Below are 19,749 nucleotides of genomic sequence, written 5' to 3'. Positions count from 1 at the left end.
CTCCCTCCACATCTGCCTTCCATACCTCTTACTAGTCTTTCCTCACTCATTCTTTCCATGTGTCCAAACCATCTTAATACTCTTTCATCAACCCTATCTCCCAACTCCCTCACCACCCCTGTTCTCCTCCTCACCTCCTCATTTCTCACTCTATCCAGCCTAGTAACACCCATCATACTTCTGATACCTCATCTCAAACACATTCAAACTCCTCCTCCTCTTCCTCTTTTATGTTCCATGTTTCTGCCCAATACAATGCTGTTGGCACAATCACTCCTTCATACGGTCTCCTCTTAGCATCCATTCCCAAATGTGTATTCCTCATTACACTTTTTAATCCACCAAGGCATTTACTCACTTCTCTCAATCTACATTCTACCTCCACCTTCACTCCATCTTTTCCTGCCACATTTGCACCCAAGTATCTAAAACTATCCACTTCCTCCAGTCGCTCTCCCTTAACACTCACTTCCAGTCTACTGCCACTTTCACCCCTTGTACATCTCACCACCTTACTTTTACCCACATTTATCTTCAGCTTTCTTCTTTCGCACACTCTCCCAAACTCTTTCACCAACTTCCTCAATCCCTCCTCCGATCCTGCCACAAGCGCAGTGTCGTCCGCAAATAACAGCTGGCTCACCACCAGCCAGGGTGACATAACACATCCCTGATGAAGTCCCACCTTTACCTCGAACCACTCACTCTCCATTTCTAATCCTGACACATGCTCTACTACTCTCCTAAAAACTCTTGACAGCTCCTAGAAGCTTTCCTCCTATCCTGTATATTCGCAAAACGTCCCACATTGCCTTCCTGTCTACCCTGTCATCTTGATTATATACAGTATATATTTTTTTTGTAGTTGTACATGAGTTACCCCTGGATTCTGTGAACTGGTTTGATCACATTTCCTGTTTATTATTATTCCCAGTAAAAGAGAATGAGTGAGATAGTGGTGACTATATTTTACAGGGTTGGCTGATTTAAATCAAGTTGATGTAAATCTTGATTTAAATAATGATTTTAATCAGTTGATTTTTTTTAAAAACATCAGTGATTTAAATTGATTTTCATATTATGCTTTGGAAATTGAAATGGCATGAATAAAATTAAAACACTGGGTTTTATAATCAAATTTTTTATTGTATTAAGAAGTTACAGAAATCATGAACATAGTTTTTATTATTGTAGCATATGGAAGTATAGAATTGACAAAATAAAAATTATATACCTTGTAAGTTTTCAAAAAGAAATGATTTTGTAGTTGAATATATAAGAACAAAAAATCATCATTTACATTTACATTTGAGAAAATCATTATTTACATTAATCATTATTTACAGTTGAATTCAATGTCTTGAAAAGGAAGACCAATTTGGCTGCCTTCACAATTCCGAGGCGGTTCCTTAATTTTGTGTGTTCAAATCCATAGGAGGAGAAAACTCAACTCCTGATGACGAGGCTACTGCAGTTAGGAGTTGACGCACTGATAACAAAATATCACTGTCTAACATGGCTGTATGTGAATCGCACCACTCAATAGCTGTCAGGGTCTTGGTCACAGACTCGGTAAACTTGAACACCTGGAAAGGTGATTTTGCCTGAAACTTCATAATGACAAGAACAAATGTTGTATACTTCTCATTGGCATACTCCATAGTAATATTCACCTCTTCTGCACTGAGCATTTTTCCTTGAAGTACTAGATGAAGCATATTGGCAAGTATGTGAGCTTTGGTGATAAACTGTTTATACCTTTTTTTTCACCAGTTTTTCAGCTTGTTTATTGTTTGTGAAATGGCCAAGTTATTTCTTCCAAACATCTACTGCTTGAGCAATAGTGCATTTGTCACTCTGTACCTTGTCTAGAGCCTTTGCCATTGGCTGCAATCGATCCAGTAATTCCTCAGCCGAACGTTTTAGGCCTAAATTTAATACTTTGTTTCTTACTTCAGTATCAATAGCTTTCCTGTTGACTTCACTGATCTTCATTAGAATTGGCCAGTTATTTATATAGGCCTTGAGACAGTCTGACATTATGTTCCACCTTGTGTCCTGGGGCATGACTAGACACTGACCACCTTCCTGCCAATACCTTGAAGTAGCATAATGATTATTTCTAAAATATTTAACTACATGAACCACATGTTGTTTTACCTTATCAATCTCAAGGTCATGAGCCAGTAGATTTAGTAGGTGTGCTGCACATCCATGTGTGAGGAGAGTATGCTCAGGCTCACTCGATTCTTCCAAGAGTTTTCTCATCTTGGGGACATTTGCTGCATTGTCTGTTACAACACTTCTAATGCGACAACCAAAATCTTGTTCAGCCTTCTTGATTGAATTTTGTACAAGTTGTAGAAGATATTCAGAAGTGTGAGGTTTCCCTGATGTGTCTATTGTGTCAAGTAATTCTGACCAGTGGATGTTAGAGTGACACATATTAGGCTCATTATGGATGTTAGACAACCCATCAATTGAATGACATACAGTTTCATTATTCAGGTCATCTGCACACTTTTTATACTCCTTTTCATACACAAGATCCAGGTACTTATCAGCAATATCTTTTCTGGATGGAGGCCTCAGGGTCTCAACCATCTTGAGAAACTGAGGATTCTGAACAAAACGAAATAGTGAATTTGAGGCAAATATCATTCCTATTGAGAGGCTGAAGTTTTTATGATAAATCTGTCCAGAGATATTGATGAATTTCTTTTAGATGGATATGATTTAGCAGAAGTGATGCCTATGGAAGAGTCTAATAGTGACCTTATTAATAGTGGAGTCAGGTTTGCAGATAATTCAAGTGGAGCTGAGGATGAAGAGATTGAAGCTGTTGATACAGATCCTGAAACAGAAACAGAAAATTTTAGCATATTGCATCACTTATAAATGAATAAATAAATGAATGAATACAGTGTGATTTAGGCTACTTTTGAGTACAATAGTTACTTTTTTGGATAATGATCATATTCACACAAGCCACTAAATTATTTGGTAATAATTAACAGGATATGAAATAGGTGGGCTTGGAATTCAGCCCATACAGGATTCAGTCCACTTTTAAATTCACTAAAAATAATGAGTTAGTTGGGTTAGGTTAGGCTAAAGCCCTTTGGGCTGAATTCCAATGGAACCTATGAAATATATTACACAATGTTGAATGAAATGAATAACAATCATCTAGGCCCCAAAGTTGAGTGGATACAGTATATTATAGTGATATAGTCATTACCCAAGTTTAGAAGTAATGAAGTTCAAGTATTATCTTTTTAGGCCTTCACATTTTTATTCAAGTTAAATGTGTAAAAGTGTATAATATGAAAATTGTGTAATATGAAAAAAGTGTATAATATGAAAATGAAAAGTGTAATGAGAAATACGTCTGGGAATGGGTGCAAAGAGGAGGTACTATGAAGGAGTGATTGTGCCAACAGCATTGTACAGGGCAGAAACATAGAACATGAGAGAGGAACAGAGAAGGAGTTTGAATGTGAGATGAAATGTCTCAGAAGTATGATAGGGGTTACTAGGCTGGATAGAGTGAGAAATGAGGAAGTGAGTGAAGAAAGATTAGTAAAAGAAGTGTGGAAGGAGTGAATATGAGGGGGTGTCCTAGGATGGGATGAAAGGGGCATTACAAAAGAGAGGAATGTCTGTGGAGGAAGGATGGGAGAGGACATAAGATAGGGGTGAATGGAGAAGGGTTGTGTATGGATGATGCTGTAATTCATGAAGGGGAGTGGGTGGGGGATGGGGGGTGAAGAAGTATGTATGAGAAAAAAAAAAAAAAAGATGCAGCCCGAAGGGATTTCTCCCCGTCTTCTCCTTTTCTGCATGAGGGGATGGGGAGGGGGGGTCACCGAATGTACGAAGCGGCTTTGCTGTGGATGTGCTGTGTCTTGCGACACTGCTTCTGACCCAGGGCAGTGGACAGGATGCAGGGATGACCCGTCATCCAGGAGGTGCCAAGATGAGAGGGAGGGAGGAGGGTTGAGGGGAGTGGAATATATAGGAAATGGAATGGGTGGGAGCGGTTTCTATGCCTTTTTCTTTTTGGCTACTCCCCATGTAGGGGGAAAAAGCCTTTGGTATATGTATGTATGTACATTTTTATTGCACATACTCTTCATTGTTCACCAAATTTATATAGTTGCATATGAAAAGGGCACACAATATAAGTAAAATTATTTACCTGGGTCATCAATTTCTTCTTTATGCTGTGGCTGACCTTGGCATTTATCACTGTGAGGTTTTAATCTTGACACAATGCCCTGTAGTTCCTGGCTGCAGTCTTTGCATTTAGTTTGGTACCCTTTGCCAGAAGTTGTTGGTAGTTTTTCAGAATAATTCCAGACAGGATAATTTTTTTCTGCCTGAAGGAACTACTCTGCCAGGTCCAGAAGACATCCTTCCTGGTTGATTACAAAGCAGCAACTGATTCAGTGAGAATCTGCTTACCCAGAACAAGTTTCAACAAGAATCTTGTTGAAATTTGTTGTGGGCTGTACAGTGATATATGCTACATGTAGGCTTATACCATTACTTGTATACTTGTGGCAAGTCTATATAACACTGCTCCTTATATTGATATGCTAAAAATATCCTTTAGCAATCAGATAGCTATCCCACAATATTTGAAATCTATAAAAATCTGATTTAAATAAAAAAAAAAGACTCGTTAGAAAAAAAAATCGGCAACTCTAATATTTTATAATGTGAGTAGGGTGATACAGATTACATATGGCAGCCGATAGTGCATGCAAGAATTTGAGTCATACTGAAATGGTTAATGTTGATTGATTGGAATTCCCATGACTAATGGTAGCACATACACAAATGACTTGATGAAAACATTGGCTCTTGAACTGTATGTGATTGTAGATGCATTGGTGTTTCTCTGCAAATCAATATTTAACCCCTACAGCATCAGTGGCATACGTCGTATGCCGCAATTGTTTTATGGATTGAGCCTCAGCGGCATACATCGTATGCTACAATTTAAGAAATTCGCCAAAAATAGGCATTACGTCGAGGGTCAAATCTGTGGTAATGGCCAAGTAGCCCTATCCATTGGCTATAAAAGGCACCCAAATTTTTTTATCGACAAAATTGGCAACCCTGGCAGCAATTTTTGGGTGGTAAGTTTGGGTATAAATTCGGCCTTTAGGACATAATTTAGGCGATTCTGGTGTACAAAATGAAGTATGAAGAGGTAAGGTTATACTTCGACCGGCAGGTGCTATTATGTATGTATTCAGACTATTTTGTATGTATTCAGACGTAGAACTGGCAATTTGGCACTGCCAATTTTCATAATAAATGCGTAATTCAAAACTTGGCCTAGCAATAATGGTGTGATGGATGTTGGTCAGGAGGGGTCCCAGACTGAAGACGAGGACGTGGAAGATGTGGAGGAGGAACCATCCACCCTTCCACCTATAGACCCCCATCCACCACTGAACCTGTGCCTGGCCCTTCAACCAGCAGCCCCTGAGATGTGCATCATGTGCACACGCAACCTGTGTTGCTGTCCCCCTTAGTGAGGCCAAGTCCTACCCCCCAACCTCAGGCAAGTATTTTTTTTTTTTACCTAATTTTTTAGCTGTGTGAAATAAATTATATAAACCTTGTAACCTTAGATTACGGCGCTTGAACCATAAGTTTGCTGAAGAATTTCTAATATTTGCAAACGTGGATTTTATATTCCTACAATTTATTTTCCTATATAGTATATGTAAGGAAACTTATGTTCATAGTTATGTAAAATATGTCTTCCCAGCGTTCTAGTTAGTCTAATAACAATAGAGAATTTCCAAAGAAAAATAGACTCGAAAATGCGCGGAGTGATATGTGTGTATTACCATTGTATGGGCCTCTAGGCCTTCTACAAAAACCAAGTATCCTGCATTAGCCCAAGCAACTGACGCTGGGGCCCAGCAACAACAACAACAACAACAACAAATAGCCACTGTAGTGCCCCAACAACGTCGTCGTGAACGTTGGGGTGGCCGCGGCCAAGATCTAAGAATATAAGGTCTAACCACTTCCGACCGAATTTCGAGGGAGTTGGCGCAGCGGGCCCGTGAACGTCACCTGGCTGCTCAAAGTGGGGTTAGCGGGTCCTATAGCTGTCAGTTGAAGCTGGTCCGTCGTTCAAAAATGACGTTGCCTTCGCTAGCATTGCTCCACGCAATTAGTTATATTCTGACAAATATTATATAAAATATATATATAAATATATATAAAATATTATAGTTCCTGTCTATATATATGAATATATAATATATATATAATATATATATATATATATATATATATATATATAATATATAAAATATTATAGTTCCTGTCTTCCTTGGCGTTTCACAGTTTTCTTCAGTGTATCACAAAGAGAAAATGGACTCAGCCAAATGACGTCAGAAGCTGCGCAGAAGAATTCCAACGGTCTGACCTGTATATTTAGACCTTGGCTGCGGCCGATGGTCGACGTTACCGGGTTGGCCGTGGCAGGCAAGTTCAAGGTCGCCCGGCGGCACTCACGTAAAAAATGAGGCATACCTGTGTGCGTTTCTCGCTGTGTAGGTGTTACTGCCAGTGAACAGTTGCCAGATGTCGCTAGCCATTTATAGAATCGTCCTGTTTCAAAAAAGGATGTGTTTGTTGGATAATCATTTCACTTTGTGTTGAATTAATAATTAACAATTAGAATCTATACGTAATGTTTATTCTAGTTCTAGTTAGGTATATAATTTCAAATATGATAATGATGCCATAAGATAGCGCTGTGCAGGAATTTGCAAATAGAAGTACGTGTATCTGAAAAACATATAGTCACGTGCTGGGAGGTTGGTACGATGCATTGCATGTAGCTAGATAATGTAGGCCCTTGTGGACACTTAGTTGTAAGCCGAGGTATTTAATATAAACTATAATAAGGAGCAATGTGCCTCTGTGTATACTTCTTTCTGTGTGTGGTTGTGTACGTAATGTCTGACAAATAAGATACGCCGGAAAAACGATCTTGATGCGCTTTTGGTTTAAAATATAACAATTGAAAATGTTATATCAAAAGTAATCGCCTAAGCAACGAAATAATAAATTTATTTCGAAAAAATGTGCATTTTGATTTATTAATAAATAGTTAAAGGAGATCGAAATCGAATAACACGCAAATGAAATTACTGTAATAGCAAGCTATAAATGATGGAATTATTTGGAAGTTAAGAGAAATCAGAATCCCGTGATTTTCAGGGGCGTTTACACTAGTATTTCATAATCTTCCTAATAAATAAAAATGTAACTGTATTCTAAAATAAAGGCAATTACCTAGAGAACATTTATTTGAATGCCTCATGCTAAATTGTTTTCATTAATTATTAGTTAGTATTTATTTGTGATTGATTTGAAATAAGTTAGGTATAGGAAATGAAACAGTAATATGGAAACATCAATGTATTTTAGCATTTGGTACATTTTTAATATGTTTAAGGCTAAATTCCTTTTCCTTTTTGTTATCTTGCCTTTCAGTAAGGCAGCTTTGCCTCTTGGTTGGCCAAACTGACGCCTAGCAATGGTCGTTGGCTGACAAGGAATTTTTCTCTTTGCCGCCCCCGATGCCTTAAAAATAGTGCAGCCTGCAGTCCGAAGGAAAGTAGTAACCTGCGCAGGATTTCTGCAGGCTTTCAGCCTCTGTTCAAATACCGCAAAGGAGCTGAGCATGCAGGTGCTTTAAGTTCTTTTTAATTCTCTATTGATCATGCTTGTGAACTCATCAATGCTGGTGTCAATTGATTGATTTTCATTTGTTGTCTCTGCGGAGGTCTCGATAACGACAGCTACATCTCCTTGCTCATCGTCACATGCAGCTGGTTCTTTATTACCATGAGATACTGCATTAACAGGTGTATCAGCAAATAAGCCATCGAAAAAAATCGATGTCGGCATCGGTTTGTCGCCGTATATCACCTTATACAAGACTTCTTTTTCAGCAACAGTGCAGGCGTATAGTTGTGGAAGGCGAACTGCGCTGTACTGCGACGCTGCTAATTGATGTTTGCAAACGCTTCCTGTGTTTCCACAGAGGCAGCTGCACATGCCGATCGAGAGGTCCACAATGTAACAAATGCCCTCTTGTGAAGCTGACTTAACCGTATAAACTGTTCCTCCAGCATGAGTGACAGCGCACATTGGAATGGTGCTGGTGGAAGGTTTGCAAGAACTGTCCTTTTTGAGGAGGACATCTGACAACCGTAGACGAAGGTAATTGTTGTAAACGTCAGCCATTACCAACAGCAGCTGTGCACCGTTGTGTGCCTTGTTCCTGTACACAATTAGGAAATAATAATTACAATTATGAATTTGTTAATTACAAGAATTCCTATTATTAAAAATTTACATTAAAATTACGCTCAAATCTAAGGCTAAAGTAAGTGGGTTGCATACATCAAACATCTAAAATCAAGTATTTAACCCCTACCATACGGTGCCGCACACGTAGGCGTCATGAGGAGCAAGTGGATTAGCGACGCTGCCCTATCGGAGTCTTGATTATATTTATTGTAGTCGTCCCTGTGTTTTTACATTCTCCCTAATCTGCTCTTAATCCCATTCTCTGTGGTTTTCAAAATTCACGGGTCAAAGAGAGAACAATCGATATAAGCGGTGACTATATTTTATGATAAGAGTATTATTACGACACGTCGTACGGCTGGCAGCTAATGCTGCCCGCGAGATTTAAGTTCCGTAGTGAAGTGGAGTTTCTGCAATCCAAAATCAGGAGTAAAATTTAATAGGTATAAAACGCCAAGGTTTAAACCAAAAGCGCATCCAAGTCACTGTCAAATGACATATAAGGATTTTATTACCTAGTCTTTTTTAATGTTTAAGTTTTGAATCACACTATTTTCATCTTCACTTTTTCTAGAAGATCGTTTTTCCGGCGTATCTTATTTGTCAGACATTACGTACACAACCACACACAGAAAGAAGTATACACAGAGGCACATTGCTCCTTATTATAGTATATATTAAATACCTCGGCTTACAACTAAGTGTCCACAAGGGCCTACATTATCTAGCTACATGCAATGCATCGTACCAACCTCCCAGCACGTGACTATATGTTTTTCAGATACACGTACTTCTATTTGCAAATTCCTGCACAGCGCTATCTTATGGCATCATTATCATATTTGAAATTATATACCTAACTAGAACTAGAATAAACGTTACCTATAGAGTCTAATTGTTAATTATTAATTTAACACAAAGTGAAATGATTATCCAACAAACACATCCTTTTTTGAAAACAGGACGATTCTATAAATGGCTAGCGACATCTGGCAACTGTTCACTGGCAGTAACACCTACACAGCGAGAAACGCACACAGGTTTGCCTCATTTTTGACGTGAGTGCCAGAGCAGACGAGGTTGTGTGGGACTGACAGGATGGCAGCAATTTTGTGCCAGTAATAAACCCTTTCCTGGACGAGGCGAATGCTGGCAAAACCAACGCCAACCTCTCATGAGGTTCTACACGCCTGGCCTTCTTCTAGGAGTTTGTGAAGGAAGAGTTTGTCGGGGAAGTTGCCACCCAAATAAACAATTATAACAACCTGGTATTGGCCAGCAAGATCGTCAAGCCCAAAACGCGGAGCCTGACTTGGAGGCCCACTGGATTGGCGGAAATATTTTGTTTCCTCGCAGCTGTGCTGTTGATGGGGATAGTAAAAAAAAAAAAAGTCCTCATATAAGAGGTACTAGACAAGTGGTCCCATCCTCTCCAGCCCCATATTCAGCAAAATCATGCCCTTGAACCGATTTGTAGATATAATGGGCAGTTTACATTTCTGTGATATCCTACCCAACAACATTCTCGACCTCCCTGCCGACACAATACGCCGAATACGTCCTGCATATGACCACTTCAAGCAGGCTTTCAGCAGAGCTTTCAAGCCACATCAGAAGCTATGCGTCGACGAGAGCCTGAAGTTGTGGAGGGGCCGGGCACATTTCCGGCAATACATTCCGAGTAAGCGACACAGGTTTAGTCTGAAAATGTTTGTCTTATGTGACTGTGTTACAGAATATGTTCAAGACATTATCATGTACACAAGCGGTGCAACACAACTAGTCCCTTCCTTTAGCACCGGAATTTCAGGCCAGGTCGTCGGCACATTCCTGGAAAGTTATACGGACCGGGGCCACATACTCTATGTAGACAACTGGTAAACAAGTCCCATGTTGGCTGGTTTTCTGCATAAAAACAAAACAGGAGTCTGTGGCACTGCCAAGCGTAACCGAAAGCATATACCACGACGTGACCAGCACGAACGGCTTGAGAGGGGTGACGTGAAGTACTTCACGACGATAAACATCCTCGCTATCACATGAGTCGATAAACCCGTGGTCAGCCTGCTGGCGACTGTCCACGAGTCTCGTATGATGCAATCTCACAGCGTAGACCGGGCTACAGGCGAGTACATCAAACCCGTTACAGTCCTGAACTGTAATAAGAACATGTGACTCGTGGATAAGTCCGATGCCATGATTTCGTTCATGGAATGTGCCAGGAATTTATGAAGTGGCACAGGAAGTTTTTCTTCCACCTCGACCTGCCCACTTATAAAGGGCCATTTACACGGTCAAACAGTTTGACAAACCCGGTTTGTCAGACAAGTGTTTGAAGTGATGTTTGACCGTGTGAATGGGGTATTTGGTCGTCAAACACGTTTGTCGAACGTGTTTGACAACCAAATACCCTATTCACACGGTCAAACCTCACTTCAAACACTTGTGTGACAAACCGGGTTTGTCAAACCGTTTGACCGTCTAAATGCCCCTTAACGCCCACACCCTCCACAAAGTCACCACTGGACGGAAGGAAACATACGAGGACTTCATCACTGAGTTGGCAAGGGAAATACTTGCCCACTACCTGCCAGAACAACAACCCCATCGCACAGCTTCCAAACCCCGCACAAGTCAAACTGCACGCCACTTTTGCTGGCCGATCAGCCACTGTGATGTTAGGGGAGGGGAAGCCTTCAAAGGCGGTGTAAAGTGTGCAGCCACCCTGTCAGGCGACCACAAGTCGAGAGAAAAATGATTCGCCACGAGTGTGTGATTGTCCTTCCCACAGTGTTTCGATGACTCACACTATCTTGAAATACTGAAAGGACAGATAAACAATGTATTTATTGAAAGAACATTGTATATAGTGTATAGTTTAGTGTATATGTCACGTACAATTATTGTACATACATATACTAAGTACAATTTTTGATAAGTGAAAACGAAATATTGTAATAATCTATAATAAAATCATAACAAGTGACTGTGACGTTTTTATGGCACAAAAATATAATCATATTGGATAATAGCTCATAACAAACACCAACACTGCTTACTAAAATATTTACCAAAACAAGAAACACCATAATCACCTATCCTTCGTGAAATTATATAAAAAAAAAATATACCGTAAAATCAATTTACCACATAAAGTGATAAGTATTTGCCCCCCCCCCCCAAAAAAAAAAATCGACAAAAAATATAAACACATTTTCCGTAAGTGTCAGGTTATTATGGGCGACTGTACATTGACTTGAAACATCATAAATGTCAAATTCCTCCACTCTGAAATTCTAACGAAGCTTCCCTGAAAAAATACGACGGACGTCCTCGTTCAACAAGCGTGAGGAGAGAAAGTCTACGGATTTTCCCAAACTTTCGCACGCATATCTCGACAACATCGACCCAGTTTCTTTACCTCTAGGCGAATGTGAGTTGATTTAAGCAAATAAATAAGTAAAATAAATAAATAAAATAATAAAAATATATAAAAAAGTCTCCGACGTTTGGGGGGGGGGGGGGGTGTTAGTATATGCAACATTCGCCGGGCGACGTACGGGTTAAAACTATCACCCCCTTAAACAATCGTTGAAATGTATTTAATTGGCTGTAGTCATAGGACTGTGACTATGGTTATTCCCTGTGGATGCATTAACCTGTTGCAGTCATAGTACAATATGCAAAATCTTTATAAAGCAAGAAAAATAGACATTTAACTGGATTCTCCTCATCTAAATCACAGCATAGATCTCTTTATTGTTGTACTTAAGTTTTTATGTGTTATTTGATGAGAAATTTATGTTATCAGTCTTGGAGTAGAGGCAGCAAGTTTCTGAGTGCAGAAGGCAACAGGTTGTTGATGTAACTTGCAACAGGAGTCTGTTTTTCTTCAGAAGTTAACCGTTTCTTATGGGATCTTATGGGCTTTGTTGTTACTTCAACATACGTAATATTTATCTATTTATTTATCTTTATTTAAATGAAGTCGCTTAATGAAAAACATTATAATAAAAAATAATCACTACCGGCAACAAGTTAATCAAACTCAGCTTTAACCGAGATAGTTTTCAACCCAGGTGAATTGAGTTAGGTTATAATCTCTTCGCTATTGAGGGGGTCCTCAATTAATATTCTTCAGTATCCCTAAGTTCCTCAACATCCCTAACAAGTCTTCAACATCACTGCGAAGTCCTCAACATCCCTGCCAATTCCTCAACATCCCTGCCATTCTTAATTCTTACCAAGTCCTTAACACTTCCCTGACAAGTTCCTCATAATTTTTAACAGGTTCATTAACATCCTCAACAGGGTTTTCAACATCCTGGATAGGTTCTTCAGTATTCCTAGATTCCTCAGCATTCTTAACAAGTCATCAAAATCCCTAGGTTTCTTAATATTCTTGAGAAGTCCTTAATATCTCTGACAAGTCCTCAACATCCCTGACAAGTCCTCAACATTTTTGTCAAGTCCTCAACATCCCTGACAAGTCCTCAACATTTTTGTCAAGTCCTCAACATTCCCGCCAAATCCTCAAGATAGGATTACCAATTTATTTAACAGGGTCTTCATTATCTTTAACAGACTCTCCAATACCCCGGACAAGTCCCTCCATACGCTCTGGGGAACGGGACCCGTCTTCGAGTCCTTTCAGAGGCGGTCGATTCCAGGGCCCGACTGCAGGTTTCTTCCCACAGTAGGACCGACCGACCTCACACTCAGGTGGGTCTCTTCGTCATGCAAAACTCTGGACACCTGAATCGGACCCGTAGTATAACAGGCCTATGGAAATATATCGTTTGTTGCTAAGTATATGATACATTTCTATCTATTTACCTATCTCTCTCTCTCTCTATCTATATATATATATATATATATATATATATATATATATATATATGACCTCGTGTAAGCCTCAGGTCAACTAGGGTTGGGGCAGTGATGTTCTGTATTTTCTCGTGTTCCCTTTCTTTTGTAAGAGGTTGCTACTTAAGATAGCCTCCTCCCTGCCACTTTGTACTACTGAAGAGGATTGCAGGTAGCAATCGAAATATATAGTTCCGCTTACGCAACTCTTTCTTTCGTCCGACTGTGGTGTTAGTTGTGATATGTATATATATATAATATATACATGTATATATATATATGTATATATATATATATATACATATATATATCTACTGTAGAGAATGATCCTCGTGACTGCAGAAGTACACATCAGAATAATAGTGATAGTCAACAGACAAATAGAGACATGGTTGCGACTTTAATGACAAAGAACATGATGCCTGTCCATGTGATTCATAAATTCAATGGTCAGTTAGATAAATATTTTGAATTTATTAGAGATTTCGATATGTTGATTGATAGCAAGCATGTGTCAGATAGTGAAAGGTTACAATATCTAAAACAATATACTGAAGGTAAACCACACAACATAGTTAGAATGTGTTTGAATTTAGATACAAACGAGGGTTATCAAAGAGCTAGAAGTGAATTAAACAAAAGATACGGTAATAAAGAAAGGATAGCTTTAATGCACATAGATAAGGTTCTAGCTTGGCCTGAAATTAAAGAAGAGAATGTTGAGGCATTAGACGACTTCATCGTTGAATTGAATTCATGTATAAGTGCTATATCGGGCATTAATTATGGAATTTCAGAATTACAAAATCTTAGGACGTTGCGTCAGTTGGTTGAGAAATTACCTAGACACTTACAGGATAGATGGAGGAGACTAGTCGACGAGGTAGCTGAGAGTGGGAAGCTAGTGGACATTAAAGACTTAGTCAGATTTCTAGAGAAAGAAGTAAGAATATTGAGTAACCCAACATTTGGGAGAAGTAGTAAGGGAGGATTTAGAGATAAGATAGTAGAAGCGAACACATGGAGTTCAAATAGAAAGATGAATTATAAGAAAGGTATAGAACCTTATGATGGAAGAGTCCATGTCAATGTGACACAGAAAGCAAGAGTTTCTTGTTGGTTATGTCAGGAAGAACATGTCATTGATGTATGTCCAGAATTAAGATGGTTAAGTTATGAAGAGAAGTTGAATAGAGCTTACAATTTAGAACTTTGCTTTAAGTGTTTAAGGAAAGGACATAAAGCGTTTCAATGTAGAGTAATTCGAACTTGTGAACAATGCGGTGGTTCACATCTTACAATTATGCATAGGATGAATAAGAATTTCAAGGTTGAAGGAAGTAAAGAAGTAACGGCAAATCCAGCGGTCACTAATGAGGTTGATGATTCTAGAATTCAAGTATTATCCAGTCAATTGAAAGATTCAGTAGGAGACACTACTGCTATCCCAGTTCAAGTAGAGTTAAATGGTAAAGTTGTTACTACCAGATGTTACCTTGACAATGGTAGCTCAGTCACATTTTGCACTAAGAATTTATTGCAGAAGCTTGGAATGACAGACATGAATTATCAGTCAACTACACTACAAGTAAGTACAATTGTAGGTACAAGAGGAATGTCTTGTCTAAATGTTGAAGGGATGTCAGTAGCCGACATAGAAGGAAATAACCAAATTAGATTACCACCTGTATTTGCAGTGAATAAACTTCCTCTCAATCACAGTCATAATATCAGAAAGAATGATATAGAAAGGTGGAAACATTTGATGAAGTTAGAATTTGATCACAGCCAAGGAGAGATAGAAATCATGATAGGTATTAATGTCCCAGAGGCGTCTGAACCTTGGGAAGTTGTACATGCAGAGAAACCAGGAGATCCGTATGCTGTGAGAACACGTTTAGGGTGGATATTGTGTGGAAGAATAATAGACAATAATCATGAAATTCCTGTGAATAAGATAAAGGTTGATGGTAATTATTTAGAAAGGAAACTGATTGAATCTTATAATAGAGAGTTTGTAGATTCATCACTGAATTCAGTAGAACCTAGTATAGAGGATAGAAGATGGTTACAATTTGTCGAGTCTGGGTGTAGGCAAATGAATAATGGAAAGTATGAGATCCCTTTACCAATGACAGAGAAACCTAGGATAGTTCCTAACAGTGAACCTATGGCAGTCAAAAGACTTCAACAATTGAAGCGTAAGTTTAAGGATTATGAATATTATCGGCAGTATAAGCAATTTATGACTAATTTACTAGAGAAAGGGTACGCTGAAGAAGTACCTAAGTATGAAGTGAGTAATCAACAAGCTTGGTATGTTCCACATTTTGGAGTGCAACATCCTACAAAAAGGGATAAAGTACGTGTAGTATTTGATTGTGCAGCACGTGTAAATGACTTATCGTTAAATGATTTGTTGAGACAAGGACCTGACATCAACAATCTTTTGTTAGGTGTCCTTTTGAGATTTAGATTAGGACTATATGCATGTACTGCGGATATAGAAACTATGTATTATCAAGTTAAAGTGCCTGAAGATGATAGAGATTACTTGCGTTTCTTATGGTGGAAGGATGGACACATAGGAAGTGATATAGTTAAACTGAGGATGACTTCTCATCCATTTGGTGCTAGTTGCTCCCCTAGTATTGCAAATTATGCTTTAAAACGAGTTGTGCAAGATCACGGGAGTCAGTTTCATAAATCAGTAAAAGAAATAGTTCTTAATAACTTCTATGTTGATGATATGTTGGTGTCATCCGATGACATTAATGAGTTGATTGACAATTGTAATAATGTGATAGATCTTTGTAGTAAAGGTGGATTTAATTTGACAAAGTTCAATAGTAATTCCCGTGAAGTTTTGAAGAATATACTCAAAGATAAGTGTAGTGATGATATTGAGAAGTTCATTGAGGATGAAGAAGTGGTCTCTTGGCAAGGATGAGATGAGCATATCAATCAACATTGATGAAATACCTAGAACAAAAAGAGAATTGCTAGCAGTAATTGGTAAAATTTACGACCCACTGGGCATGGTAGCACCAGTTGTTCTTGAAGGAAGGGTATTATTACAAGAATTATTCAGAAACGGCATTGGATGGGATTGTGCTTTGAGTGAAATAGATCAAGGATTAATAAATGTTTGGATGTCAAGAGTAAATAAGCTCAAGTTGTATAGTATTGATCGTTGTACTAAGAAAGGTATAACGTCAAAGGTAGAGGCAATTGAGTGTCACATATTTTGTGACTCTAGTGAAATAGCATATGGTTCAGTGGTATATTTAAGATACAAACATATTGATGGTACGATCCAGTGTAGCTTCATGTTGGGAAAAGCTAAAGTAGCACCTTTAAAATCAATTACAATTCCAAGACTTGAATTGGTGGCAGCCACGCTAGCCATTAAATTGAAGTGTGTGATAGTGAGAGAACTACCTTTAAAGTTAACTCAAATTTATATTAGGACAGATTCAACTACAGTATTAAAATATTTGCATAATGATCACTTAAGATTTAAGACCTTTGTAGCTAATCGAGTGTCTCAAATTCGAGAGAACTCTGAGGATGTATGTTGGATGTATGTCTCCAGCAGGGATAATCCTGCTGACGATGTCACTAGAATGAGACAGACCAGTAGATGGTCTGAAGGACCTGCTTTCTTGTCCCAAAATGAAGAGATCTGGCCAGTTCAACAGCAGATAAATAAGGAAGATTTTTCGAATCTTGAAATTAAGAGGGTTATGAAAGTTGAAGTTAAACCAATACAAAGTCACGCAGTTGATGTTATAATGTCACGACTAGTTTGTCACTATTCTTCATGGTTCAAGTTGCTAAGAGCATGTAGTTATCTTATATCATTTGTCAGACATTTGCAAAGAAAAGGCGTATAAATTATCGAACTCAATGTTCAATTAATGGAAGTTGCTGAAGAAAGAGTAATCAAATTTGTACAAAACTGCTATTTTGCTAAGGAGATTGTTTGTTTATCCAAAAATGATCCTATTAATCTTTCCAGTTCTATAAGGAAACTTAAACCTATGTAACTATGTAATCTGCCTCAGGGTAGGAGGCAGATTAATTAACCTAGAATTGCCCTTGGATATGAAACATCCAGTTATTCTTCCCCATGAACATCATGTGACCAGTTTAATCATTCAACATTATCATATGAAAGTAGGACACATGGGAAGGCAAGCAGTATTAAATCAATTGAGACAGAAATACTGGGTTATTAAGGGTAATTCAGCTGTAAGAAAAGTATTATCTAAATGTGTTAGTTGTAGACGCTTCAAGAGTTCAACGATCACTCAGGAGATGGCAGCCTTGCCAGTAGATAGAGCAAATGTAAATCAGAAACCATTTTTTGTAACTGGAGTAGATTGCTTTGGGCCATTTTTTGTGAAGAGAGCACGATCTCGAGTCAAGAGATATGGAATATTATTTACTTGTCTATCCATTAGAGCCATACATCTAGAGATTTTACATGATTTGACGGCAGAAAGCATGATAAATGCATTTACCAGGTTTATGTCCAGAAAGGGTACAGTTAGTAAATTGATTAGTGACCACGGCACAAATTTCATTGGAGCAAATAAGGTATTGAAGGACAATCTTATCATGCGTCATATTGGTAATGAATTAACAAAGAGAGGTGTGGACTGGGTATTCACTCCTCCTGGAGGTTCTCATTATGGTGGTGTTTTTGAAAGAATGATAGGATTAGTCAGACGAGTGTGAGAAGTTGTGATAGGTTCACAAACCTTGTCTGATGATAGTTTGAGTACATTTTTTTGTGAAGTTGAGAGTATAATCAACAGTTGACCTCTGACTGTGGTATCAAATGATGTGAACGATTTGTGTCCCATCACTCCTAATTCTTTACTTAATTTGGATAATTATGTAGTGACACTCGATGGTGGAGAAATGATCTGTGAGAGCAGAAGGAAGTGGAAACAGATACAGCATTTAGCCAAAGAGTTTTGGCGGAGATGGCAAAAGGAGTATTTGTCTTGTTTGCAAGAACGTCAGAAATGGTTGAAAGTTAACAGAAATCTCAAAGAAGGAGATATTGTCTTAATGGTAGAAAATAACACACCACGCAGTCATTGGTTATTGGCAAGAGTTGTGAAAGTGATAAAAAGCACAGATGGACTGATTAGACAAGTAGAAATAATACGTGGTAAGAAACTTTATAAGCGACCTATTTCTAAATTAATACTATTATTAGAAGGTGACTCAGTGTAAAAATGACCTCCCGTTATTGATGTTGTGATCTTGGATGATCACAAAGGGGAGGGTGTGAGTGCCGATTGCACTATGTATAAGAATATTTTGATGTATGATGTTCTACAGATAAAGTATAATATGTATCGAGGTTAATTACTAATCATGGCTGGTGCTAGATCTGTGTTAAGCACCAATTGTATAATATTCAAGTGTACTGACAATGGTATGTACTAAAATTAATTACAAATCATGGTTTACGATATTTGATGTATGTATAGTACAAAGTACTATGTCTGGGTGGATATGAGAAAATATCTATGACATGTAAAGGAGGCTAGAGTCTAATGGCAATCATAATCACGTGTTGTTACGCATGCGGTTACTATGTATGTACAATATATGTAAATTGTCTTTGTCGAAGTTGATGTATTGTAGTGAATAATTAACTATGTTATAAAATGAAATAGAATTAAAGAAGTCATATGAAAGGGAGAATGTTGAGTAGAACGTGACTTATATATATTTAATGTGGATCCTTTCAATTTGGTATTCCTCCGCTAAAAAAGTAGTGCCCCATCCTCTTCGTGAGGAACGTACAAGTATTGTTCTTTCTGTGTCTAGTTGTCAAAGTGACAACACCTTCGGGTGTGTGATAGGAAGCATAATTGGAACGGATCACGGAGGTATAGAGTGATGAATATTGAAGGGGCGGAAGAAGAAAGAAAACAATGAAACCACACCACCACCACACCACACCATACCACATCACATATACAGCCAGATATATACCTTCACACCGTCTGTTGTAAGACTGAACTAAGAGAATAAAGAAGACAAGCGTGGTGCGTAACATTATTACTTCCTCCTTTACCTCTGTACCTCACGACCGACGACTACAACTGTAGTGCAATCGGCACTCACATCTACAAAGGATTACAAAGGCGGAGCATGCCGACAGGAGACCTTTTGGTCCATATCTAGGTCGGATGCGAAAAAATCATAATATAAATAAAATAATAAATAAAAAAAAACACTATAATAATGTAAATAACAAATAAAATACATAAATAAATGCATAGGTATAGTTAAATAATAAACAAACAGGTAAATAGTAAATAATAATAAATTGACATACAACTAATAATAAATGAAAATGAAACAGACAAACGATAACAAAACAAAAACAAATAATATAAAATAAATTATAATCATTACAGCATCTTGCTTAGGTGTTTATCTAAATGATTCTTAAAGCTTCAAACTGAACTACATTGCACTACCTGTGCAGGAAGT

General features: G+C 38.1%; 3 protein-coding genes across 3 annotated transcripts; all 3 read left to right on the top strand.

The window, feature by feature from the left end:
• Nucleotides 1-13,612: 13,612 nt before the first annotated feature.
• On the top strand, nt 13,613-16,174 carry LOC143021845 (uncharacterized). Its single transcript, XM_076179611.1, has one exon. The coding sequence runs from the start codon at nt 13,613-13,615 to the stop codon at nt 16,172-16,174; it is 2,562 nt and encodes an 853-aa protein (XP_076035726.1).
• A 1-nt stretch (nt 16,175) lies between these two features.
• Nucleotides 16,176-17,120, top strand: LOC143021844 (uncharacterized). Its single transcript, XM_076179610.1, has one exon. The coding sequence runs from the start codon at nt 16,176-16,178 to the stop codon at nt 17,118-17,120; it is 945 nt and encodes a 314-aa protein (XP_076035725.1).
• A 211-nt stretch (nt 17,121-17,331) lies between these two features.
• On the top strand, nt 17,332-17,967 carry LOC143021842 (uncharacterized). The gene has a single exon (XM_076179609.1). It carries the CDS (start codon nt 17,332-17,334, stop codon nt 17,965-17,967), a length of 636 nt encoding a protein of 211 aa, XP_076035724.1.
• The last annotated feature ends 1,782 nt before the right edge of the window (nt 17,968-19,749 follow it).

This window comes from Oratosquilla oratoria, chromosome 43 (genome assembly GCF_046742065.1).
Source record: "Oratosquilla oratoria isolate Oo_2021 chromosome 43, ASM4674206v1, whole genome shotgun sequence".
Classification (NCBI taxonomy): Eukaryota; Metazoa; Arthropoda; class Malacostraca; order Stomatopoda; family Squillidae; genus Oratosquilla; species Oratosquilla oratoria.
Note: the sequence above shows the minus strand (reverse complement) of the source record. Positions and strands in the feature narration are given on the sequence as shown.

Bases quoted from the DNA above. Each gene is read 5' to 3' on its own strand.
- LOC143021845 (XM_076179611.1), top strand. From the start codon at position 13,613: ATGGTTGCGACTTTAATGACAAAGAACATGATGCCTGTCCATGTGATT.
- LOC143021844 (XM_076179610.1), top strand. From the start codon at position 16,176: ATGAGCATATCAATCAACATTGATGAAATACCTAGAACAAAAAGAGAA.
- LOC143021842 (XM_076179609.1), top strand. From the start codon at position 17,332: ATGAAACATCCAGTTATTCTTCCCCATGAACATCATGTGACCAGTTTA.